Source organism: Balaenoptera borealis (genome assembly GCF_965194805.1).
Source record: "Balaenoptera borealis genome assembly, chromosome: 10".
NCBI classification, from domain to species: Eukaryota; Metazoa; Chordata; class Mammalia; order Artiodactyla; family Balaenopteridae; genus Balaenoptera; species Balaenoptera borealis.
This window is the reverse complement of record NC_138874.1, coordinates 59,131,135-59,157,653: the sequence shown is the minus strand read 5'-3', so window position 1 is coordinate 59,157,653 and position 26,519 is coordinate 59,131,135. Positions and strand designations below refer to the sequence as shown.

Genomic DNA, 26,519 nt, shown 5'->3' with positions numbered 1-26,519 from the left:
ACGCAGCCATAAATAAATAAATAAATAAATAAATAAATAACATAAAACACACATAAAAGTACAAAGAAAAAAATTAAAATTAACCCATTATCAATCACCCACAGATCTACTATTCTACTACAATTCTCTTTCATGATATTTACAAGCAATATTTTTCACCTACTTAAATCATCACGATATTAAATATTTTCCTAAAAACATTTTAATAACTGCATAGAAAGAAAAAAACAAATACCATATGCTAACACATATATATGGAATCTAAAAAAAAAAAGGTTATGAAGAATCTAGGGGCACTACAGGAATAAAGACGCAGACCTACTAGAGAATGGACTTGAGGACATGGGGAGGGGGAAGGGTAAGCTGGGACAAAGTGAGAGAGTGGCATGGACATATATACACTACCAAATGTAAAATCGATAGCTAGTGGGAAGCAGCCGCATAGCACAGGGAGATCAGCTTGGTGCTTTGTGACCACCTAGAAAGGTGGGATAGGGAGGGTGGGAGGGAGGGAGATGCAAGAGGGAAGAGATATGGGGATATATGTACATGTATAGCTGTTTCACTTTGTTATAAAGCAGAAACTAACACACCACTGTAAAGCAATTATACTCCAATAAAGATGTTAAGAAAATAAAATAAAATAAATAACTGCATAATATTCCACAGAGTTAATTTAGTTAATTGCACTAGAAAAAGAGAATAGTTCATTTAAGATTAATCCAATAGTATGGCACTTGCCTTTTAAGAGAATTGAAAATTTTGTGTTTTCTGTAAAATGTGTATATATTAAGTATTAAAACACAGGTCATTTGGCTCCTAATAAGATTTAGACTCCTTTCCAACATCATTTTTAATTGAAATAAAGTAATTAAAGCAAAGAGTAACCTAGAAAAGATGTGATTTTTTAATGCTAAATAGTGACAAAAGAAAAGGCCTAACCTGAAAGTCTGCTTCAACCAATAAAATGTATTTTTCCTGTCATAACGCCATACAATTTTTTTTTCCAGAGCACTTCCATTAGATTAAAAATTTGAGGGGCTTCCCTGGTGGCGCAGTGGTTGAGAATCCGCCTGCCAATGCAGGGAACACAGGTTCAAGCCCTGGCCTGGGAAGATCCCACACGCCACGGAGCAACTAAGCCAGTGCGCCACAACTACTGAGCCTGTGCTCTAGAGCCCGTGAGCCACAACTACTGAGCCCATGTGCCACAACTACGGAAGCCCACGCGCCTACAGCCCGTGCTCCACAATGAGAGAAGCCACTGCAATGAGAAGCCCACGCACTGCAACGAAGAGTCGCCCCCGCTCTCTGCAACTAGAGAAAGCCCGCGCGCAGCAACGAACACCCAACACAGCCAAAAATAAATAAATAAATAAAATAAATTTTTTTTTTTTAAAATTTGAGCTATTAATCTATCATCACACTACATGCCTTGAAGAGTTTCTCTAAGAATTATGACAGATTTAAGCTAAATATCTACCTCTCTTTTCCAGTCTGTGGTATGGCCTAATGATACTCATTTTAACCATAACTGGCAAAGATTAGGGACATCACTAATTTTCCTACACAGTTAAATATGTAGTTATGGTAGAAAAATAATAACTCCAATATACTTTTAGTGATAAATGCTAACTTATAAAATAATTACTATGTAATATATTCAAAGAGGAAGAAAAATCTGTAAGAAGAATGATAAGAAAAAGTATATAACAATCAAATCCAGAAGATATTCCAAGTGGCCTAACATAAAAGAAAGAAAATTCTGGAAAAGTACATATTATTTACACTCAGCTAGTATGTTTTATACCTGATACTGTTAACGAGACAGGATTGCCCTACCAAAGGTCTGCTACGGAATATCCAGAAGACGTATTAGGCACTGTGAGAAGAAAAAAATCATCTATCCAAATTTAACACATTCTAGGTGAAAATATAATTTGAAACCCTCAATCTTTTGTTTCGAAATTCATAGTCATAAAGCAAGGCTGGTATTAAAATTCATTTGGCCTAAAGACAAGCAAAACTCCTTCACTAAGAACTACAAAGCACTGCTGAGAGAAATTAAAGATAGACTAAATACTGTTAAAATGTCAATTCTCTCTCAAATAGATTCAACATCCCCATGATAATCCCAAAAGGTTTTTCTGAGGAAATTGATACGCTGATTCTAAAATATATGGCAATGTAAAGGCTCTAGTACATCCAAAGCAATCTTGTAAATGAAGAACGAAGTGGGAGGACTTACAGCAACTGACTTCAATACTTACTATACTGTGTGACTAGCATAAAGAGTGACAAGTAAATCAACGGAACAGGATAAACCCATATTTCTAGTTATTTTATTTTCAACAAAGGCATCAAAACAATTCAGTGGACAAATAAAGTCTATTCAGCAAATGGTGCTGAAATAACTAGATATCCATATAGATAAAGGAGAATGAACATCGACATCTACCTCACATCATATACAAATATTAATGCATAATAGATCACAGACCTAAAAAAACAGCTCAAACCATACAGTTTTTAAAGAAAAATATAAATAAGAGTATCTTCATAAATTGAGGGCAAAGGTTTTTTAGATGAACAAAGTAATAATCATAAAGGCAAAAACTGATAAATCAGACTTTATAAAAATTTAAAACTTGCTTATCAAAAGGCACTATTAAGAAAAAATGGTAAGCCTGGGACTGGAGAAAAAAAATTGTAAAACATACATCTCACATTGACTGGTATCCAGAATATATAAAGAATTCCAACAACTCATCAATAAAAGGCCAAAACAATCTAATTTTTTTCATCAGCAAAAGATGTGAACAGACTCTTCACCAAAGAAAATATACATGGCCAATACACTAATGAAAAACTACTCAATATCATCAGTCATCATGGAAATGCAAATTAAACCACTCTGAGATACCATTACATATCCACCAGAATAGCTAAAATTAGCAAGACCAACAAATACTAAATGTTGATGAGGATGTAGAGCAACTAGAACTCTCATATATTGCTGGTAGGAATGTAAAACGGTACCACTTTAAAAGAAAATCTAGGGGCTTCCCTGGTGGTGCAGCGGTTGAGAATCCGCCTGCCAATGCAGGGGACACGGGTTTGAGCCCTGGTCTGGGAAGATCTCACATGCCGCGGAGCAACTGGGCCCGTGAGCCACAACTACTGAGCCTGCACGTCTGGAGCCTGTGCTCAGCAACAAGAGAGGCCGCAATAGTGAGAGGCCCGCACACCGCGATGAAGAATGGCCCCTGCTCGCCACAACTAGAGAAAGCCCTCGCACAGAAACGAAGACCCAACACAGCCAAAAATAAATAAATAAATTAAAAAAAAAAAAAAAGAAAAAGAAAATCTAGTAGTTCCTTATAGAACCAAATATACTATTACCCTAGTGACTCAGCAGCAAATCTATTCCTGAGTAATTATCCATGAGAAATAAAAACATGTTCACAAAGACTTACACAAAAATATTAACAGCAACTTTATTCATAGTAGCCAAACGAAAGGAAACAGCCTAGACATCCACCAATAAGAGAACAGATGAACCATGGAATGTTAATCAGCAATAAAAAAAATTAAATAATATATGCAACAACATGAAAGAATCTAAAAAATATTATACTGAGTGAAAGAAGTATTATATAAAACATAACGTACATATGATTCCATTAATAAGAAATTCCAGAACAGGAAAAACTTAATCTACAGTAGAAAAAAATCATAGAAAGGGTTACCTCTCGGAGGGTAGGAGTAGAGAGTGACTACAAAGAGGCATAAGGGAATTTCTTGATAGAGGACTGGGTTACAAACATTTATGCACTTCTCAAAACTCAGCAAATGTACACTTAAGATTTGTGCATTTCACTGTATGAAAATATTTACAGGTAAAGACAAAAAACTCTAAACTATTGAATTCTAGGTGATGGTATGCATGTTGAAATATTTATGGGGAAACATTGATATCTGCAATTTACTTTTGAAATGCATTCAAAAAGCAGATGAAGTAATGGATAGACAAAAGAATGGATAAGGTGAAAAAGAGAGTAAAATGTTAATGATAAAATCTAGGTAGTGAGTATATGTGTAATTATATACTATACATTTAAAATTTTTCATAATAAAATCTAAGAAAAAAAATCAGTCTATCCATGAGGGTGAACTATATCACAGACAGCTAAAGAAACTGTAAATGAATTAACACATTCATATGGGTTACATATTAAATAATATGAAAATATTCACAGTATTGCAGTTTTCTGGTATTTTTAATATTGGTCATAGTCTCCAAGGGCCAAAGGAACCTCTAGGTTGACTACCTAATTCCCAAAACAGAAAAGTTCTGTTACCAAACCTTTAAGTAAGCAACCAACCAATGGTACAGTGACAATCACCTACCCTCATTGACTAGGCAGTAAAGAAAGAAATTACATAAAATTCCTTAACAATAAATTTGAGAACCCACGATGGAGATTATAATCAAATGAAGACATAACAAATATAAAAATACTGATGAAAGGCTAGCATAACAATGGGATATATCAACTCTAAGAACTCTTAAATCCTTTTCTTACACATTGAGCCTACCATTTTACGATTAACACTTACTATAATCCCTTCTATAAGACAGAAGAAAGAAAATAATTTGGAAAAGATTAAGGACAGAGTTTTTAAATAGCACCTTAAAAAGTACTCAGAAAAATCATTACTTAATCTTGAGAAGAAAATAATAGTCTTGAAGCACTCAATCTACAGAAAAAGTTATTCTCCATAACTTGAGTACAAATGAAGATTACATTTAAACTAAACCACGAGGGACTTGAGTTAGATATTAAAGTATCTTTAACATAAGGGAGTGTCAAACACTAAGGAAACTCCCAACGAAGTTTGTAAAATTCACCAATGTATTTATAAAAAGGACAGATAGAACCTTGACTATCATCAATAATAAGCGCAGCCCATACAACACTGTAAATCAACTATACTTCAATTAAAATAATAATAGTAATAATAATAAGTGAGGTCCAACCTGTAGGTGTAGTTAGCCTCAAATTCCTCAAACTTAATTCTACATTATTATTTGACATTAGGTGTTTCAATAATAATTACAATTATCAGAACTTTCTTATGCACAATGGAGAAAAAAAAGTAGCCTACTAGAAAACAGAAGCATATACTTTATTTTAGCGTCCCTCTTTGGACAATCCTATGATATTGAAAAGAGATGAAATTTTTTTTTTTAAGATTTTTTTTTTTTGATGTGGACCATTTTTTTTCGAGTCCTTATTGAATTTGTTACAATATTGCTTTTGTTTTGTATGTTTTCGCTTTTTAGCCCTGAGGCATGAGGGATCTTAGCTCCCTGACCAGGGATCGAACCCACACCCCCTGCATTGGAAGGCGAAGTCTTAACCAATGGACCGCCAGGGAAGTCCCAGAGATGAATTTTTAAAACTCCCAAGTCTGTAATTTTTAACTAAAAACCTCACAGTTCCTGTGAGGTAGTAATCTTTTTAGATACTACCACAGGGCAGAAAAATAGCAACAGAGATATCCCAGAATCATGTATACAGCTATCCTACCTGAAAGATAGGATCCTACAAACATTAAAATTTTTTAAAGGAACAAAATTTTATTCACATTTAAAACTTTATATTTAAAGTGTTTTACTGTGTGCTAAACAGAGTTAGGCATTTACTTTTTCATAAGACAACAAACAAAATCATATTTCTCCACCTTAAGCACAGGGTGGAAGTCAACTGAGCAAGAGCCAAAATTAACAATGATCATGTTTAACATTTTATCTGGGGAAAGAAAATGAAACGACCTATTTCCGAATATGCCCTTCGTCTAGAGGATGGGATACAATACTCCATATTCTAATGTGTGCATAGGAAGAATTATTTCCTGTGTTAACCTTCTGTAGTTTAAATTATCCTAATCCTACTAGGATTAAGATCATAATATTGATTACATCTTTATATTTTATACCCCACAGAATTTAAAAAATCAGATTGTTTACATGCATCTACTCCATAGACAGAGTAAATTATGTACAGCCTAGAGTTTAATGCACTTACAGTTCCTTGTGTTTCTCTTCAGCCAAGATTTGGTCATTCAGTTTAAGAGAATACCTGTTAACACAGAAACAAAAATATACTGGTCATATAAACATATGTTTGCCTCGTGGACATCTGACTGTGGTATCAACATACAGCCAGTTGACCCCTATCAAATAAACACTACCACACTGTTAACAGGTCTCTATCTTAATTGATAAAACATTTAAAACTGCCTAAGTTCTTTTTTTTTTAGTATTTATTTATTTATTTAGGATGCACCGGGTCTTAGTTGAGGCACGTGGGACCTTCATTGCAGCACACAGTATCTTTTAGTTGCAGCATGCAGACTTCTTAGTTGCGGCATGTATGCAGGATCTAGTACCCTGACTAGGGATCGAACCCAGGCCCCCTGCATTGGGAGCACGGATACCCAGTGGACCACCAGGGAAGTCTCCCAAAGTGCCTAAGTTCTCTGATGGTCTATTAGTTACTTCCACAGACACCACCTCAAGAACTAAAGGGAGATGAACTTGATCATGCTTTAAAAATATGAGTTATCTTCAATATTCTTCTGTAGTGAATCATCTATGTTACTTTCACCCAGCAGTTCAAAATTCAAGAGACTACTACAATGTTAAGTATTTAATAGTTCACAAAACAATATGAAGTTATTCTTTTATTAAATACATAGCAAACATCTATGTGTACCAGACTATGTACTAGGTAGTGAGACACATGAGGAAAAGTAAGTTTTGGAGTTCTTGACTAAGCCATTTACTAGCTTAATGACCACAGCCAATTCTTTCACCTCTTTAAGTCTAAGTTTCCCTGGCTATAAAATAGAGGCTACCATAAATATTAGAACAGGGATCTTCCAATATCATATATTTATGCTACTGAAGGTAAACAGACTCTCTGAGGAGTACACAGAAATAGATAAACAACAATGGACAGGTCTTCAATTTCCACTTGTATTCATTCCTTTCCTAAAACTAATCTGCCTGACAATGGATCAGAGGTCCAAACGGAGAGGTCATCCAAATTCTCCTTACTTGACTCCCCTTCCACAAGTCTTTACTCACTTTATAAAAAGAATGGCATACCTCTCGTCCATCCTGACTGAAACCGTACTGCATTGCCTAGGTATAAAAATCTCTGAAGTATTAAACAAGGAATGATTCATAATATTTTGTCTGCAAAGCCTTCTTTACTTAAAGTACTATAAACTGACTATAGGGCTTCCTGTTCTATACATTATTACTGTAAAGAATGAAGATAGAAATTAAAAATGAGTAATTGTGATAGGATGTTCTATTTTCAGATATATTATAGAATGGGGCAGAAGTTGGTTACAATTTTCATTTAAAAAGTTCATCATTTCTAGCCCATGTTCATCATCAAAGAATACATTACTTTTCAGGGAGTGTTCTGTGAAGCAAAACTCAGAGTTTCTAAAAAGAACAAGAAAGACAGTTCTTCCAAGCAACACACTTTTAAAACAAGTCTCCCTGCCTTCCATTTATCTACCAAGGATTAAATATCAAACATGGTTGTCACAGGTACACAAATCAAATCATTTATTTGAACTGAAAAATAAAGTCAGACTTCTTATATCATGAAAGTAAATCTGATTGGTTTGACAATGAAAGAACAGTTTTGCCAACAAGGTTCCAAGACAGACAATGGCTTTAAACTGAATAAATGGCTTTGGTTAAAACATGTTTAAGGCACCTGATAAAAACATCTTATCAAAAAAATATCCTTTTGACATAGGTATACTGAAGTTAACGATACTTAGCTTTTCTCAATACCTCCTGAACAATACCTATAAGTAAAACACTAACAGATATAATTACTACCTAATATAATTATATTAAGAAGACTTAATAAAGCCTTTTTTGGTATACTTCCCGGAATTGCATGCCTCTAATGACTCTAATGACCCTGGCAAGTCAGGTGGTTTCTAGTCTTTGCTTTCAACGAAACTGAAGAAGGACTTAAATTATCAGCTGATAGATAAGTAAAAATAATTTTGATGATAAATCATTTGATGACAGAAGAGTTCAAATAACTGAGTGACAACTGCTGAAACAAAACTGTGCATTACCATTCAATTAATTATGTAAACAAATTGCTCAGAATTTACACCTCTTAAAGAAAAAAGGGGGAAATAAAATTGATGTTGACCATTGTCTTATTGCAGCATTGAGTATTATTTATCTACAAAAGGTTGAATTAATTGAAAAACATTGAAGATCAGCTTCACCCATCTCATTCAAACATGCATTTCCAATAACTTCTTATTTTCTTGTTTAATAATGATTTAACATTTTAATACATTTATGTTGTTTTACTAACTATATGCTAATTACAATTTAAAAACTAGGAAATTTTTTTAAACTTGACTTCACATATATATATGTTGCAGAGATATACAATAGTGTGATCAATATGCACGAAAGGCTTTCATGCATAAAAATATATTGCCTTCATAATGTATGCATAGTATATTACATGCAAAACATAATCCATGCATAAAAATACACCACATAAGGATAAAATCTGGTGGGGAAAAGTGTAATAGAGATACAAATTTAAACAGAGAAAGGAATATAAATTTTTTAAATGTTTAAAAAGAGCCTGTTTGTGTCTTTTTATAAATGAATAATGGTAGATATCAAACCACAATGGTATTTAGCATCCACTAAGAGTGATTTATCAGTTTTATTTAATGTTACAATATAAAAATCATAAATATTAACTTAATGAGTGAGGAAGTACTTGTTCATCAAAATATTTTTATGGAAGTTAAAAAGTTTGCAAACAGTGGATTTGATGATATCTATGTCTTAGCAAAGTGCTTGGTACATATAAAATAGGAACTCAATCAATGTTACTTTCCTTCTTTCTCTAGCTGGCTAGTAAAAGAGAAAGAACAAACATTTCTTGCCCTTAAGGACCTCACAATTTAGTAGACAAATCAGAATAAAAGTAACTGCTCACAGTATGATAAGTATTACAATAAAGTTAAGTACAATGTATAATGTTTATTATAATAAAAGAGGGAGTAATAAGTCTCCTTCATAAGAGGGTCAAAAAATGGACAGCTTTTTTTTTTTTTTTTTTTTTTAAAGAAAGCTGCGTTCTATAGCTACTTTATTTATTTATTTTTGGCTGTGTTGGGTCTTCGGTTCGTGCGAGGGCTTTCTCCAGTTGCGGCAAGCGGGGGCCACTCTTCATCGCGGTGCGGGGACCGCTCTTCATCGCGGTGCGCGGGCCTTTCACTATCGCGGCCCCTCCCGTTGCGGGGCACAGGCTCCAGACGCGCAGGCTCAGTAGTTGTGGCTCACGGGCCCAGCCACTCCGTGGCATGTGGGATCTTCCCAGACCAGGGCTCGAACCCGTGTCCCCTGCATTAGCAGGCAGATTCTCAACCACTGCGCCACCAGGGAAGCCCTGGACAGCTTTTATCTGTTGCCCAACTTTCTCTTCCTCTCCCATTTCATCTCTTCTTTGCTCCTTCCCCATGAACAACCTTCCCTTTTAAAGTCTGAGGACAAGAATCTGAAGGGAATAGTTAAGATGGCCCGTAAAAAAGATCCATAGTATAGGCAAGAAGCAGACTAGGATAGCCTAATTGTGATCAAATCACCCAAAGGGAAATTCTACTCTCCAGATTCACAGAGTACATCTTCAGGTCCTCAACAATAAATTTGCAAGATCCATTTTGCACTATCCTCCAGGCAAATTAGTTCTCTAACCCCAAACTTCAAAATGTTCAGTCTTCCCATAGTATTTCTTTCTCTGATCTGATATTCCCCTGCCCAAACCAGGGAATTTTCCATCAGATCTCAGTAACCTTTACTTTTCTTCATCTTTGCTGCTTTTTATCAATTTTATCTTGCTTATCTCTTCCTTGACTCTTGCACCCTTCTTCTTAAGAACCTGACCTATACATATACTACCCAGAATCAGCCAAACTGCTAGGTTTGAGGACACAGTTATATACTAAAAGGACTGCCTCAAATTTATTTTGGAAATAGGCAAGATATAAATTAGAATTATAAATGTAAAAGTAAATATACCATCAGGTCCATAATTCTTACTAATGAAATGGAGCTATTTCTCACTGAAACATTTAATGTTAATGTTTGTTAAATGTTTGTTTAAATGTGGGGCTATAATTATATGTAGTTCTTATTTTCATTTAATGTATGCTGTTCTGCCAACCTAACTGCTGTTGGCAGAAAAAAAAGATACACAGCCTTTTGAATCTATTACATTTAACTTATTCTCTGAATATTCAGTTTTAAATTACTAAACGTCAAAGGGAAAATTCAACTTAGTAGGAAGTAGAAAGTAGAGCGCTATACTTCAACTTTCTACTATGTCTTTTCCAGAATAATACAAAGCACAGACTATTTTTCAGTTGGGTTTTGTTTCCTAAAAACGTGATTAAACAGATGTTCTGCTTTTATATCCATTTCTTGATTCAAACATGAACATAGTCCCTAAAAAAGCCAGAGACAGCAAAATGGTATAGTGGTAGTTCTCAACCTTTTTTCTACCTGAATTTACCAGAGGGAAAAGAAATACACACCAATCAGCAGAAAATGAGGAAGCAGGAGAGAGCACAGGGAAGGGCCTTCTTTACCCTGCCTCTAGTCTCCACAAAGAGAGCCTCTGAGTCAATGAAACTACATTAGACTGAAAGTCTAAGACCTGTGTCATTGTCCTGATTCTGCCATTAAGTAGACAAGCCATTTAATTTCTCTAAAGAGGATAAAACTACCTATGTGACAGGGTTGCTATGTGGATCAAAAAAGATAATACTTCAGGGGGCTTCCCTGGTGGCAGTGCAGTGGTTAAGAATCCGCCTGCCAATGCAGGGGACACGGGTTCGATCCCGGGTCTGGGAAGATCCCACATGCCGCGGAGCAACTAAGTCCATGTGCCACAACTACTGAGCCCATGTGCCACAACTACTGAAGCCTGCGCCCCTAGAGCCTGTGCTCCGCAACAAGAGAAGCCACTCCAATGAGAAGCCCACGCACCACAACGAAGAGTAGCCCCCACTCGCCACAACTAGAGAAAAAGTCCCCGGGCAGCAACGAAGACCCAACACAGCCAAAAATAAATAAAATAAACAAATTCTAAAAAAAAAAAAAAAAAAAGATAATACTTGAAAAGGGCCCAGCACATTATTTAACAGGTATAAATGCTCACCCCTCCCCCTTTCTTGGAATGCCTCCACCTCTACCAAATGAATAATTAAATTAGCTCAAAAATAGATTGGGGGGGTCGTTAAAGTGTTTCACTTGTTCTGAAACAACTGCACAACTACAAATTTCCATTAAGGAAACATCAGACAGTTGTATACAAGGATGTCAACTAGAGCATAATTTATGGAAAAGTAAAACTGTAAACTATTACACCATCCAAAAAGTACCCAACTGCATCAGTAAATCACAGTTCAACCATGGGGAAATGGTTCAATATTGTTTTTTAAAAAAAAAAGGAGAGGGACTTCCCTAGTGGTCCAGTGGGTAAGACTCCATGCTCCCAGTGCAGGGGGCCCAGGTTTGATCCCTGGTCGGGAAACTAGATCCTGCACACATGCTGCAACTAAGAGTTCGCATGCCACAAGTAAGAAGTCCGCATGCCACAACTAAAAAAAAAAAATCCTGGAACTTCCCTCGTGGCGCAGTGGTTAAGAATCCACTGCCAATGCAGGGGACACGGGCTCGATCCCTGGTCCGGGAAGATCCCACATGCCGCAGAGCAACTAAGCCTGTGCACCACAACTACTGAGCCTGTGTGCAACAACTACTGAAGCCCGCAGCCTAGAGCCCGTGCTCCGAAGCAAGAGAAGCCACTGCAATGAGAAGCCCGCGCACCGACGAAGAGGAGCCTCCACTCACTGAAACTAGAGAAAGCCCATGAGCAGCAACGAAGACCCAACGCAGCCAAAAATAAATAAATAAAATAAACAAATTTATAAAAAAAAAAAATCCCGCATGCCGCAACTAAGACCCAGCGCAGCCAGAATGAATGAATAAATGAATGAATGAATAATTTTTTTTAAAAAAAGAAAAAGATTGCAATATACTCCCAAAAAGAGTTGGAAACATATATATCAAAATATTATATATCATTGCATATGATTTTTATTTTTGTGTGTTTTTAAAATGTACATAATAAGTATATTATTTTGAAATTAGAAAAAATATATTAAAAACAATTACAGGGCTTCCCTGGTGGTGCAGTGGTTGAGAGTCCGCCTGCCAATGCAGGGGACACGGGTTCGAGCCCTGGTCTGGGAGGATCCCACATGCCGCAGAGCAACTGGGCCCGTGAGCCACAATTACTGAGCCTGCGCGTCTGGAGCCTGTGCTCCGCAACAAGAGAGGCCGCGATAGTGAGAGGTCCACGCACCGCGATGAAGAGTGGCCCCCGCTCGCCGCAACTAGAGAGAGCCCTGGCACAGAAACGAAGACCCAACACAGCCAAAAATAAATAAATTAATTAATTAATTAAAAAAAAAAAAAAAAAAAAAACAACGTACCGATGACTGAGCCGCACCCCACAGCAATTAAATCTGAATGTCTACAGATAGGACCCAGTCCAGACACTATATTTAAAAAAAAAAAAAAAAAAAATTACATACAACATTTTAGAATGTGGTTATGATACTCATCCGGATACAGTTTCCACTTAAACTTTTCAACCAATGAACCTGTAAGCCTCCAAAGATTACATGACAACTTTTCTTGCACAAAAAAATTTAAATAAATTTAATTTAAATACTTTATTATATAAATATTGACAGCAACAGGTGACAAGTAAGTAGGAAGAAGGGAAGTGGGAAGGGAGGGAAAAGGAGGGGGAGAGGGGACACAGGAGGAGGGGAGAGGAGAAGGAGAAATACTTCCCTCAATCCTGTCTGAGCTATTTAAGGAAGACACTCTTGAAGCAAAAAAAAGAATAAAATCCAATAATGGCATTCCTACCATGGGCAATGGGAAAATGGTATTGTTATTTAGGTTTATAATTAAATATCAGAACACATAAATAGAATGTATTAATACATTATAGATAACTATTGAGATACGCTAGAACAACAGTAGTATACAACTAACAGTAATAAAACAAAGTTGGAGCCTTTTGTAAGACTGAAACAGACACTATTTATTCAAATGTGTTCTTTCCCTGAAGATTAGCATAACTTAGAATTTCAGGCTCAGAAAGGTCCTTCAAGAGACTGTGAAGTCCAGAAACAGCCCAGTCATAAATGAAATGCCCTACCAATGTCACAGATAGTAATGTCAAGCTAAGACTTGCTATATAGCAGGATGATAATAAAATATTCCATAAATACTTGCAACTAAGATTGCCCTCTGAGAATTAAATGAGTAAAATTATAGAAATCTACAAATATTACCATATAAACCAAAGAACCCTAATGGTTCCTGTCAAGTTTTATAAAGTTGACAGAATCAGTCATACAGATAGTGTGGATATAGTGAGATTTTAAACAACGTAACGTTTAAATGGCTCTTGCAATTGTAAAATAAAAGTTGATTCAAACATATTAGAGGGACTTCCCTGGTGGTCCAGTGGGTAAGACTCCACACTCCCAATGCAGGGGTCCCAGTTTGATCCCTGATCGGGGAACTAGATCCTGCATGCATGCTACAACTAAGAGGTTGCATGGTGCAACTAAGAAGTTCACATGCCACAACTAAAGATCCCGCATGCCGCAACGAAGATCCCGCATGGTGCAACTAAGACCCAGTGCAGCCAAAATAAATAAATATTTTTTTTAAAAAACATACTAGAGGGAATTCCCTGGCAGTCCAGTGGTTAGGACTCTGTGCTTCCACTGCCTGGGGTCCAGGTTCAATCCGTGGTCAGGGAACTAAGATCCCGCAAAGTGCGTGGTGCGGCCAAAAAAAAAAAGCAAATTAAAAAAAAAAAAAAAAACCATATTAGAAAGCACAGAGAACTATATTCAATATCCTGCGATAAACCATAATGGAAAAGAATATTAAAAAAGGAAGGTATATATATGTATAACTGAACCACTTTACTGTACAACAGTAATTAACACAACATTGTAAATCAACTATACTTCAATTTTAAAAAATACAAAAAAAAACATTAGAAAGGAAGAAAAAGGAGATCAAAAGTGTTAATCCACTAATCTTTCAGCTTTCACTGAAGCTGAAATTTAAGAGGCTTATAAAGAAACAGATTAAGAGTAAACAATGGGGGGGCTTCCCTCATGGCACGCTGGTTAAGAATCCGCCTGCCAATGCAGGGGACATGGGTTCAAGCCCTGGTCCAGGAATATCCCACATGCCACGGAGCAACTAAGCCTGTGCACCACAACTACTGAGCCTGTGCTCTAGAGCCTGCGAGCCACAATTAGTGAAGCCTGTGCACCTAGAGCCCATGCTCCGCAACAAGAGAAGCCACCGCAATGAGAAGCCCGCACACCGCAACGAAGAGTAGCCCCCCGCTCACCGCAACTAAAGAAAGCCCTTGGGCAGCAACAAAGTCCCAAGGCAGCCAAAAGTTAATTAATTAATTTTTTTTTTTTAAAGTAAGCCATGGGGTTAGAATGCAAATAACCACAATAAGTTATAAGGTTTATGAAAATAATATTTTAAATTCTCATTAAAAAACTAGATGAGGATTAAAACTCAATTAGAGAAAGCTGGAGGAAATAATAATTAAGCTAGATTTAAACCTAAACACATAGAACTATACTCTTTGTATTTTAAAAAAATCGTTGATAATTATTCATAACAACCAGCCACATATTTTCATTAAAGGAAATTTTTAAAATTTGGTACTTGTAAGATGTCACCACTTGGCTCTTGGGCCACCTGAACAAAACTAGCCCACTTTGTATCACACTTCCTATATATTTCTAAGTACATTTTAATCTGGATTCTGTCCCTACATGTCACTCCACTGTGATTTACTTAGCTGAGGTCACCACTGACATCCTACTGTCAAATCCAGTGGACTCCTGTAGGCTTTATGTTAACAATCTGTTACATCTGATATTATTAACCACTCTGTCATACAAAGTCACTATTCTTTGTGAGACCTTATCTTAGTTCTCCTGCTACAAGCTCACCATTTCTTCTCCATCTCCTACCATACTTCTTCATCTACCCATCCATTAAATGTTCTATCTTCACCCCACTTCTCCTTTTACTTTATGCCCTTCCTCTAGAAAGGCTTATCTATTGGTTGCTTTAAACACTACCTATATAATAATGGTGGCAGCAGTGGTGGTGATGATGATGATGATGATAATGGTAACAATAGCTAACATTTATTGAACGGCATTATGTCAAATTACAATTAAATATAATGTTTATTACACGTCTCTCCCACCATGAATCCTCTACCCACCAGAAACATAAATCAAACTCTCTCCTAAATATATCCACTTAGATATCACACATTCATCTCATGCATGAACAAAACAACTCAATCTCTCCATCCCCTCTAACAGGTCCTCCCCCTCCCATACTCCCTAACTCAGTTATAAATAACAACATCTAGTCATTCACCAAAACTAAACATTGGAATGTAATCCCTGACTCCTTTGCCCTTTTCATTAAATCAATCATCAAGTCTTACCTTTATAACACTGAAGTATTATTGAACTTTCTCCCATTCTCTCCTAACTGTAATGATTAGGTCACCATCTCTCAACACGTCTATCACTACAGCCTCCTCTAATTTATCTCTTCAAATTCCCTGACCTACTGCAGACACAGTGATTTATAGAATTCTAAACGTGAATCTGACCATGTCATCCGCCTGCTTATTAACCCCCCTCAAGTTGTCTCCATTGTCTGTAAAAGAGATGTGAGACATTCCAAGCTCTCTAGTAGCCAACAATATTAGCTAGCATATGGCAAATACATAAATTATCTCATTCAATCCTCACATTATAATATTCTTATTTTAATATTCCTACTATAATATTCCTATTTTATTCACAAGGAAACTGAGCTTCCACAGATTAAGAAATATAACCAAAGTCACACAACTACAAGTCACTCCAGAGCACAATCTTAACCTGTATTCTATAATGCCACAGTATATGAATCAATTTCTTTCTACATTTATCTCCTCAATTACACTACTAGCTGCTTAAAGGCAAGAAACTTATTTAACACTGTAGTCCCAGTATTTGGAAAAATGCTGACCACAAAGCAGGTGCTCCAAAAAATGTATACTGAGCTCAAATGAACTGGTAAAAATGAATCCATGCTTAGGTAATCCTCAGGAATACCATTTTCCTCAATATTCAAAGTCAGGTCTGGAGGTACTTCCCTGGTGGTCCAGTGGCTAAGACTCTGCGCTCCCAATGCAGGGGGTCTGCGTTCGATCCCTGGTTCGGGAACTAGATCCCACATGTCGCAACTAAAGGTCCCAAATGCCACAACTAATGACCCAATGCAGCCAAATAAATAAATAAATATTAAAAAAAAAAAAAAAAAAGACAGACCAAGGTTGTTTAAAAAAAAAAGTCAGGTCTGAAAATCAGAGAAGCCACAAGGAATACTGTCTTATAATATCTGGGGCAAAACGAAGTCTTCATAAATGAGTCTGTGTTCATTCAGCATCCATAATTTAGGTCTTATTTGAAGAAGCTCCAGAACAACTCAAAACCAATTACTTAATATGAAATAATATAAAGATTCAGAGTTTATTTCAAATTCAAATTTCAATACCAGTTTATTTCAAATTCTAAGAATCTAGAATTCATTAAAAAAAAATCAAAATAGCCGAAGACCATCTTTCTTTTAATGAAGGGCAAAGGTAACTAAGTTAAAGGAAATATTCAAAATTCAGTAGCCTTTCCAAATACCACGAATAACCTAAAAAAGTTATTGAAAAAAATTCTACTCACAATAGCAACAACTATATTTTAAAAATACCTAGAATAAACCTAACAAAAATGTACACTTAGGAAGAAAACGAAATTTTGCAATAAGACCTAAGCTACAGTGTCTAATACTATAACCACTAACCACATTACTATTTGAATTTAAATTAATTAAAATAAAATAAAATTTAAAAATTCAATACATCAGTGGTCAGACTTCCCTGGCGGTCCAGTGGTTAAGACTCTGTGCTTCCACTACAGGGGGCACGGGTTTGATCCCTGGTCGGGGAACTAAGATCCCACAGGCCTTGCAGTGCAGCCCAAAAAAAAAACACATCAGTTGCACTAACCACACTTCAAACATTCAAAGCTAAATGTGACTACTGGTTACCATATTGGAAAACACAGATATACAACATTTCCAGCACTGCAGAAAGTACTAGTGGACCGCTGCTGCAGAGACAGTAAGTTACCCCAGATTTCATTTTTACTTTTAATCGCTTCTACATGGTTTGAATTTTTTCCAAGAATCATTTATTTTTATAATTTTTGAAGCTAACAAATTTAGCAATGATCACTCCGTAAGATGTGTAAGTCTAAAAAAAAACTATTCATTTTGCAACCCTGTATTTAATGTACTTAGAGCCTATGTGTTACTGAAATATATAAAAGAATACATAAACTAAATGGAGAAATACATGTATAGATAGAAAAACTCATATGTTAAAGATCTCATTTTTCCCAAATTCATCTATAAAGGTAATGCAATTCCAAACAAAATCCCAGAAAGAATTTTTGTAGAACCTGACAAGCTTATTCTAAAATCTGTGGACAAAAGAAAAGAGCCAAGAACAACTAAGAAAATTCTTGAATAAAAATGAAGTGGAGGGACTTGCCCTATCAGACATCAAGACTTAGTGTAAAGCTTTAGTAACAAAATAAAAATAGGGCTATATTAGTTCAAGGAGAGACAAACAGACCAGAAGGGGGGAAAAAAAAAATTAAGAAGCCAGAAACCAAACTATAGATAAATAAAAATTGGCATTGCAGATCAGTGGGTAGAAGTTGGCCTATTCACAATATAGTAATATAATAGCTGATTCCCTCAAAGGAAAACCTTTTTAAAAACTAGATCCCTACCTCACATCATATACAAAAATCAATTCAGGATCAATTAAGGACCTAAATACACAAAGCATAATGTTATAACTTGTAGAAGAAAATATTGCAAAGTAGCTATATCGAGACTTAACTACAAAAGTGTCAGAGCATCTCACAATTAGTTTTAAACAAAACAATGATACCTTTTAACTGTATATAAGGAGTCTCACTTGACACTCCAAATATTGTTTCACCTTCAAACCTAATATACATAATTTATCAAAGTAATTCATCATAACTTATACAAATAATTCACCTGCAAATTTTTGGCATTGAATAATCAGTGTTGAAATTTATGACCAACTATTATTACTTTGAGTATTTTTGGAGTAAACATTAAGTAATATCTTTCATGCATGCTTACATTAATCAAGATTTACCTAAGGTTCATATCATTATATTATTAAGGATTTATGTCTGTGAGAGAAACACATTTCGTGAACTACTCTAGCTTCCCTTCTTAAAACTGAGTATTTTTATTTCTAATGATGATTTTTATTTCCCAATTACCATTTCATTAATTCTCTCATTCCTCTTACTTCTGTGGTATTTATCTGGTGTCAGGAAAAATTAAGGCAAATCTGTCTTACATACTCCTTCCCTCTGTTTTCCATCCCTATTAATACATTCCTTTCCTTTATTCCCCATAATTACACCAATACTCATCTGGAAGTATTTATATGTTCCATATTTCCTCCTCCCCTCACACCCACTGTTGTCTCTTCAATATGCTGGAAAAGATTATTCTCAATAGCCTACTTCCTACCACAAGTGTCCTACTTATTTTCAGTTGCAATATTTTGGCAAATTGGATACATCAAAACTAACTAACTTAATTCTGCTTTTCTCAGATCCTAATTTTTTCTTATTCAAGGGAAAAACCAGCTTTACAATCTTCAAATAAAGACTAGCATACTCTAGAAGAAATTTAATTTTTGAATATCAAATAATTATCTAGTTGATATTTCTGAATCATGGTAATGCTTGCTCTATTCTGGAAACAGGTCAATTGTAGACAACATACCACCCTCCCAACATAAGAAGTGCATTGTTTTGAAAGTTCAGTCAAAAAGAGAATTGTTGAGTCTTTCAATCTCTCACAAAGAAATTATTAATCTACTCTGATGCACTAATTAAAACTAAATGTTAACAATTTTTGGAGCAAACTACACACATTTTTCTCATCTACACTATATCTATACTAAAAGGAAAATAGAATTTCATTAAGTTTATGAGCCTTTATGTATCTACTTAATTTACACTCAAAAAATCTGGATGTATAATTGAGTTTTTCACTTTCAAATTAATACTTCCATAGTAAGATAGTAGAAAATAAAGAATACAGGTTTTACAATTAAAACAAGCATGTATTTCAAATTACTGCACAATGACTGATACATTTTTTGGTATGAACAAATGTCTTAAGCTCTGTTATTTTTCACAAGGATAACTACACCTCATAAAGTTGTCATGAGGACTAAACTAATACCATATAAAAACGTACCTAATACATATTGAATAAATGCTTTATTGTCAGATAATAATTGTTAAAAATTATTATACTCTTATTTTCCTCCTTACTCTTGAAAGTTTTTCAGATGGATTCTCCATGGCCCTTCTTTAGATTCAACCCTTTGTTGTATACCAGTCCAGTGTGCAAAGACCATTAGAATATGATGGTTCTTGTTCTTTAAAAAACTGCTCTGAAAAGCTTGACAAACATAGCATGTGAAAAATATATCTTCACAAAAATGTATGTGAAGAAAATATCAATTCTCTCATTAACTTTTAACACTGAACACTTAAAATTCCACTTTAAAAAGGCCTTTCATAAAAAAATGTTTTTCAGTCAAATGCTATTTACCAAGTGCCTAACATGTATCCAGCACCATGCTAAGGGTCATGTAAGAAAAAAGCATAGTGCAGTTCCTTTGCACCAAGAGCTTACTGTCTATAGAAAAGATTTACTAAGGTACTTTCCTTAATTGCCTCTCTCCCCAGCAATGTTTATAAACGCTGCATGCAAGGCTTATACTATGGATATTTAATTATAAACCTAGTACAAAAAAAAAATATTGAGCTTCCTCTCAAGTAAGAAATTAGAAAGCAGAAGAGAGTAATGAGAGCCAAGAAAGTCAAAGGAAATTGTAAATTAAAGGGAAAAAAACCTCTCTTTTATTCAAAACACTGCTTGTCTGGACAAATCGTAAGTTAAGATCATCACATAAATTACACAAATTGTTAAATAGTTAAAACAAAAGATGAGGCCAGTAATCAACAAAAGATATGAACTAAAGGAAAGTAAGAAAATCATTTTTATTTATCCAGAGATTGCTCTGACATAGAAACCAGGCTTACCCATTTTGAATCCCCAAAATCTGGCACGTCGTTATTAATTCTTAGTTTGTACAATAGGTTTAAATTGTTAATAATTTAATCATCTGTTTAAAAAATAAAGGTAGTTAGTGTGGCATGGTAGAAAAAGGAACAAATAGGGTCAGGAGATACAGATTCCATCTCAGGCTTGCACTGCTAACTGTAATCAAGGGCAAAACATCTAACTTTGCTGAGCCTGTTCCTCTGTTGTAAAATGAATAAAGAGGACTAAATTATCTCCAAATTCCAATTTGTCTCAAAAATCCTATGAGTCCATGGTTATACATTTCCTGCTATAGTACATATAATAATAGTGAAATACACACACTCACACTCCTTGGACTTCCACTTATATATGGCAGAAAGATTATCTACTCTTCCTTCCAAGACTGTTAAAATGATAATAAAGGCACAAAAAAAGGCAAACACCTACAGGATCAAAAAGAATACTAATGTAATTAAGCGTTAATGGTCAAAAGGTTTCCACAAATTTTCAGAAAAAGGAAAGCAGCTGAGGAACTCAGCAGCGCTAAAGAAACTAAAATCTCATTTGCAACTGAAAGAGGCTACTTATGATAAGCAAGACTAGTCCACCTGCAGAAACTCTAAATCTCAGAGGATACAGATAAGGCATGGAGCTACAAGTCAGGAAATGGACTACCATCTCACCATCACAACTTACAATTCCTAAAGTAAATTAGAGATAAATTAGAGGTTTATTCCCTCAAGAAACCAAAGAGAAGCACCTCGGAACTAAGGAACAACAGGCAAACCAGGGGGAGTAGAGAGGGACAGGTGAAACTGCCTACTTAATTATGGTACCTCTAGCCCCCTTTCCCTGGCCAACTCAGAATAAAAAAGCCAAGCTTAAACCTTCAGAAAGGAAAATGGAAGACTTTTCTGTAAAGAAACTGAACAGACTCTTTAGACTTCCAGATACTAACATTAAGGGTCACACCCCAGTCCCCCAAACTAGGTTTTTAGCATAACCAAGCCACAATGAAGTCCCATCAGTCAACAAGTCCAACCTGATAGGGACAGAGTAAAGGGACGAAGTAGGTAATTAAATAGTTAATCCTACTAGAGGACTGTAAGTAAAGAAAAAAGTATGGGAGACCCCTATAAGTTATTGATCACTCAAGAAAGAAGGTTTGCTTAACCACAAAACCAAGCTGGCTTGCTTAGCAACAAAACCATGCAACAGAAGCATGAGACATGCCCCCAAACAATAAAACAATGGTGGCATGAGACCCACATCCTGCTCAGTGAGCTCAGTAAGTTAATGACCCCTTGGACATGCTCTCTGCACACATAAAAAACAATAATTTATGGAAAGGTGACATTTCAAAGTGAAAGACCCTCATTGTACTGAGACACGGAATAATTTTTCCATAGTGCCATGACAGTCCCGGTTTGACCATGCAGGGACAAGAAAACTCCCCCGCCCGACACAGAGAAGGAACTGATGATGGAAGTGTGATGTCTACTCAAGAATGAGGAAGAAGGTGGTCTTCTCCCCCTCCCACTTTTTCTTTGATTATAAAACTGTAGCCCACTATGTTCTCGGGGCACAGCACCTTCTCACCTGCCCACTTGAAAGCCTCACAAGTGCCCTACTCTAATAACTCACTTCTTATCTATCATTTTGCCTCTCACTGAATTCTTTTTGCACTGAGACATAAAGAACCGGAGCTCCTCGGAGCCCCCTGAAACGCCACCTAGCGGTTTCAAACCCACATATACCAACCTGCCAATGAGGTTTTGAATGTGGGGTATGGGTGTGTGTGTGTGTGTGTGTTTGAAAAAAAAATTTTTGGCTTTATTTATTAGTGCTCTTTGGCTATGTAACAAATTCACCCAAAACCTGGAAGGTTAAAACAACAGTCATTATCCCACACAGTTTCTGAGGGTCAGGAATCCAGGAGTAGCTTAGCTGAGTTTTTCTGGCTCAAGGTCTCTCACGTGGTTGCAGTCAAGCTGTCAGCCAGAGCTGCAATCATCTCAGGGCTCAACAGAGAATGGAGAATCTACTTCTCAGCTCACTTACATGGTTGTTGGCAACTCTCAGTTCCTCACTAGCTATAGGCCTGAGGCCTCTACCTCCAGTCATTTGAGCCTCTCACAAGGTGTCTGAATGTCCGAGAGAGAGAAAGAAGAGAGCAGCCACAATGGAAGACACAGTCTTTTACAACATAATCTCTGAAGTAGGATACCATCACTTCTGCCATATGCCACTGGTTACACAGATCAGCCATGGTGCAATGTGGGAGGGAACTACTCAAGAGAATGCCAGGAAGAGGGGATCATCAGGAGCCATCTTGGAGGCTGACTATCATAGCCTGCCTTCTGGCCCCCAAGGATCCCTGCCTCCTATTTTTCAAATCCATGTGTAGTGCCCTCCCACATTATACCAGGTTTGGTTTGTATGACCAATAACAAGCATATGGCAAAAATGATGACATGTTACTTCCAAGAATAGGTTATAAAAAAGACTGCAGCTTCCATCTAGGGAAAATTACACTATTACTCTCTCTCAAGTCACTCACAATAGGGTAAACAGCTGCCACATTTTTAGGACACTCTGAGATTTATGAAGTGAGGGACTGAGGCCCTCACTCCAACAGCGCTTAAGAAACTGAGGCCAGCCAACAGTATCAACGAGCTTGGAAGCCACAGTTGAGCCTTGAAATTATTGCCACCCTGGCAAACAGACTGACTACAACTTCATCAGAGACCCTAAGCCAGAACCACCAAGCGATGCTACACTCTCAAATTCCTGACCCTCAGAAACTGTGTGAAAGACTAAATGTTTGTTACTTTAAGCTGCCAAGTTTTGTGGTTATGTATTACATAGCAATAGGTAACTATTATTACACAGCAACAGATAACTTCATTAAAGCTTTAAGAAAAAAAAGCTCATAAAAGCAATTAAGGATTGTTACAAAAATATTAAATTGTATAGAATATTGAAATAAAAGTACCCACCCTAGCCAACCCACCCTCCCATGACCACTGGAGTTTAGAACATATCCTTCCAGACTTTTTCTTATTCCTTTGCAAATAAACAGAATAAGCTTTTTTAATGTCTTACCCTTAAATAAGAACAGACAGCCAAAGATCACCTAATATTGGAGGAAAGTCTCCACCATGAAGGAGAAAGGCCACAATAAACAACCAGAAAAGAGCAATCCACAGGGAACAAAGATAAAGCAGGAAAGAAAAGACATTCAAAAACCAAACAAAACCAACTCTAATCAATATACTTAGACAGACAAGGGAAAAAAATGCATCCATAACACAAGAACAAAATGTTACATAATGATAATTTACTAGTACCAAAGTCAAAAAAAAAATTCTAAAAGCTTCCATAGAGAAAAAACTGGTGATATAAAGAGATCTATTAGATGCTGGAAGACAATGGCACATGCCTTCAAAATTCTCAAAGAAAACTCTATACTAACCAATCAATAAGATGTGAGGGGGAAAAAAATTTAAAAGATCATCAGACATATACAAAGATTCAAAAAATTACCTTACATGTGCTTATGCACTCTTTCTCTGAAGGATATGCTATACACACACACACACACACATACACACACACACAGAAAACCAATAAAGAAGATATGAGATAAAGGAAGACTGCTGTTTAAAAGGAAAAAAAAAAAGACAAGTCTAGCAACACAACCAGTTCAGTTTGGAGCACAAAGATGGAGAACTGAAGAAGGGAGGTCACCAGAGGAAAAGAGGTTGATAGACTTACTGATTTTGAGGAGGAGGGGTAGAGGGGAGAATGGTTATTAGGCACATGACAGACTTAATAGAGTGGCTATTGAAAATTTGAATAAATGTATAGAAAATAGTGCAAATGAACACAGGATGCAATAAGTCACTGAAAGAAAAAAAAAGTTTTATAAGTAATCAAAGTCTACAAATCTGTTCACAATGATTACTGATCTGGTTTTTTTTAATTTTATTTATTTTTATTAATTAATTATTTTATTGGCATAGAGTTGATTTACAATGTTGTGTTATTTTCCGCTGTACAGCAAAGTGAGTCAGTTATACATATATATATATCCACTCTTTTTCAGATTCTATTACCATATAGGTCATTACAGAGTACTGAGTAGAGTTCCCTGTGCTATACAGTAGGTTCTTACTAGTTATCTATTTTATATATAGTAGTGTGTATATGTCAATCCCAATCTCCCAATTTACCCCTCCCCCCACCCCTTTCCCCCTTGGTAACCGTAGTTTGTTTTCTACATCTGTGATTCAATTTCTGTTTTGTAAATAGGTTCATTTGTACCCTTTTTTTAAATTTGTTTTAATGTAATATAACAAAATGGGGAAGATGAAGAAGAGGAAATGGTGTGAGTAAAAGAGAGCTAAATCCTTAGGTATCATAACAGAGACTATATATAATATCGAAATAGGTAGAGAGAGAGACCTCAGAAAGCCCTAAGCTTAGGACGGCTAGGTGGATGGGTATTCATGAGACATTAATCTCCAATTCACCTATTCTCCCAGTAAGCATTCAGGAATGCACAGGGGTTCTGACAAGTAACCAGAACCTGGTCAGCAAGGACAAAAGTAATCAGAAACCCTCCAACAATTTAAAAAAAAAAAAAAAATCAAGAGATTGTATAAATCCTGTTGAGAATGGCAAAAGCAAAGTTCTCAGAAGGTCAGAGGGAATCCTCTCCACCATCACCCAGTAACAAGATTTGGTCATCTACTCTCCTAGTGACTTGAAGACCAAGTGTGCCCCTCCACACAGTGCTACTGTATCCTCTATTCTGGAATCCTTCCTAATGGAATCATGTTCTTGTATCCTTTCCTTACATTAAAGGAACTTTTATCCTTTGCCTCTCCAATCAATCACCCTTATGAAAAATCACACAAATACTAGCATATTATTCAGAAATAGGCAGATAGCAGGAAAAAAACAGCTAACAGAATTTAAAATCTTCTGGAAAAACAGCACTTATGCAGAATGGGGTAAAAGCAAGGGGAAAGATGGAAGATGCAGCAAAGAACTGATTTTTTCCTTAAAAACCTTCAGTAGTAGCTTACTTTTTAACTAGTATTAGTTTTACAATAATTATTTTTTTAATTGAAAAGGCCAAATACTGTTTTTAAAAAACTCAGAATCACAAAAACAAATACTTTATAAGAATTTTAACAGTTAACTCATTTTTATAGTGTAAGATACTAATAAGTATATATTTAATTCATTTGTTATAGTACCTAGCAAATTGTTCCCGGATAATTTATTTTTACACAGTGCAAATATAAAACACTCATCTAAACATGGTCTAAAATGTAAGTTAAACATAGTCTGTTGAAATGATAAGGAACACTTTCAAGTGTTTTATGGAAGAAATGGTCAGAATATAAGAAAGAGAATGCTCTACTTTTTATGATTAGAGTTCAAAAACGTGCTTTTTATCTCCAAGTACTGATTTCAAAAGTCAGTTTTACTGATTAAAACCCTCCCAAAATAAAAAAATAAGACTTCAGCTGGCCATTTAGGATCAGCTGCTAGTGAAACAAGCTATTTGAGTTCCCAATACTGTCAGCACACAGCTGCCAGATCATAATCACTCTGATCATATTTGCATGAACCTTTAAAAACATAGTATACAGTGAAAAAAAAGCTTATTTCCTAAGACTACACATAGTATTATCCCATAAACACAAACATATACAATATCTCTCTGGGTTATACATAGATGTCTGGGGCATGTTCATCAAAACAGTTTAACACTGGTTACACGTCATAAAATTTCAAATTTTTTACTTTCTCTCTGTACTTTTATATGCTATTAGAATTTTTTTAAAACAGTGACAATCAATTAGTTGATTTCCTGGACAAAACATCTCACACTAAGCAAACAAAGGAGTTCTAACTTCAAACGCATAAATTCATGTCCATTGATTCTATTTTGTTTTATTTATAAAGCTTTCCTGACATGTAACTGACA

At 35.8% G+C, this 26,519-nt stretch overlaps 1 protein-coding gene across 12 annotated transcripts in view; it reads right to left on the bottom strand.

Moving 5' to 3' along the window:
• Positions 1-26,519, bottom strand: part of ADK (adenosine kinase) — a 499,862-nt gene that overhangs the window by 424,890 nt on the left and 48,453 nt on the right. For 6 of the 12 annotated variants that reach the window (XR_014249407.1, XM_082408790.1, XM_082408793.1 and 3 more), the window contains exons 3-4: positions 7,157-7,213; positions 6,093-6,146 (exon numbers count right to left, since the gene is read on the bottom strand). The exons of 2 other annotated variants lie outside the window; for them this stretch is intronic. Coding sequence is in view for 9 of the 10 variants with exons in the window: in XM_082408790.1 (XP_082264916.1) it covers positions 6,093-6,146; positions 7,157-7,213 (111 nt within the window). In the remaining variant the exon portion in view is untranslated. The remainder of the gene's footprint in view (positions 1-6,092; positions 6,147-7,156; positions 7,214-26,519) is intronic. 4 more of the 12 variants (XM_082408789.1, XM_082408792.1, XM_082408788.1 and 1 more) reach the window with 1 other exon arrangement.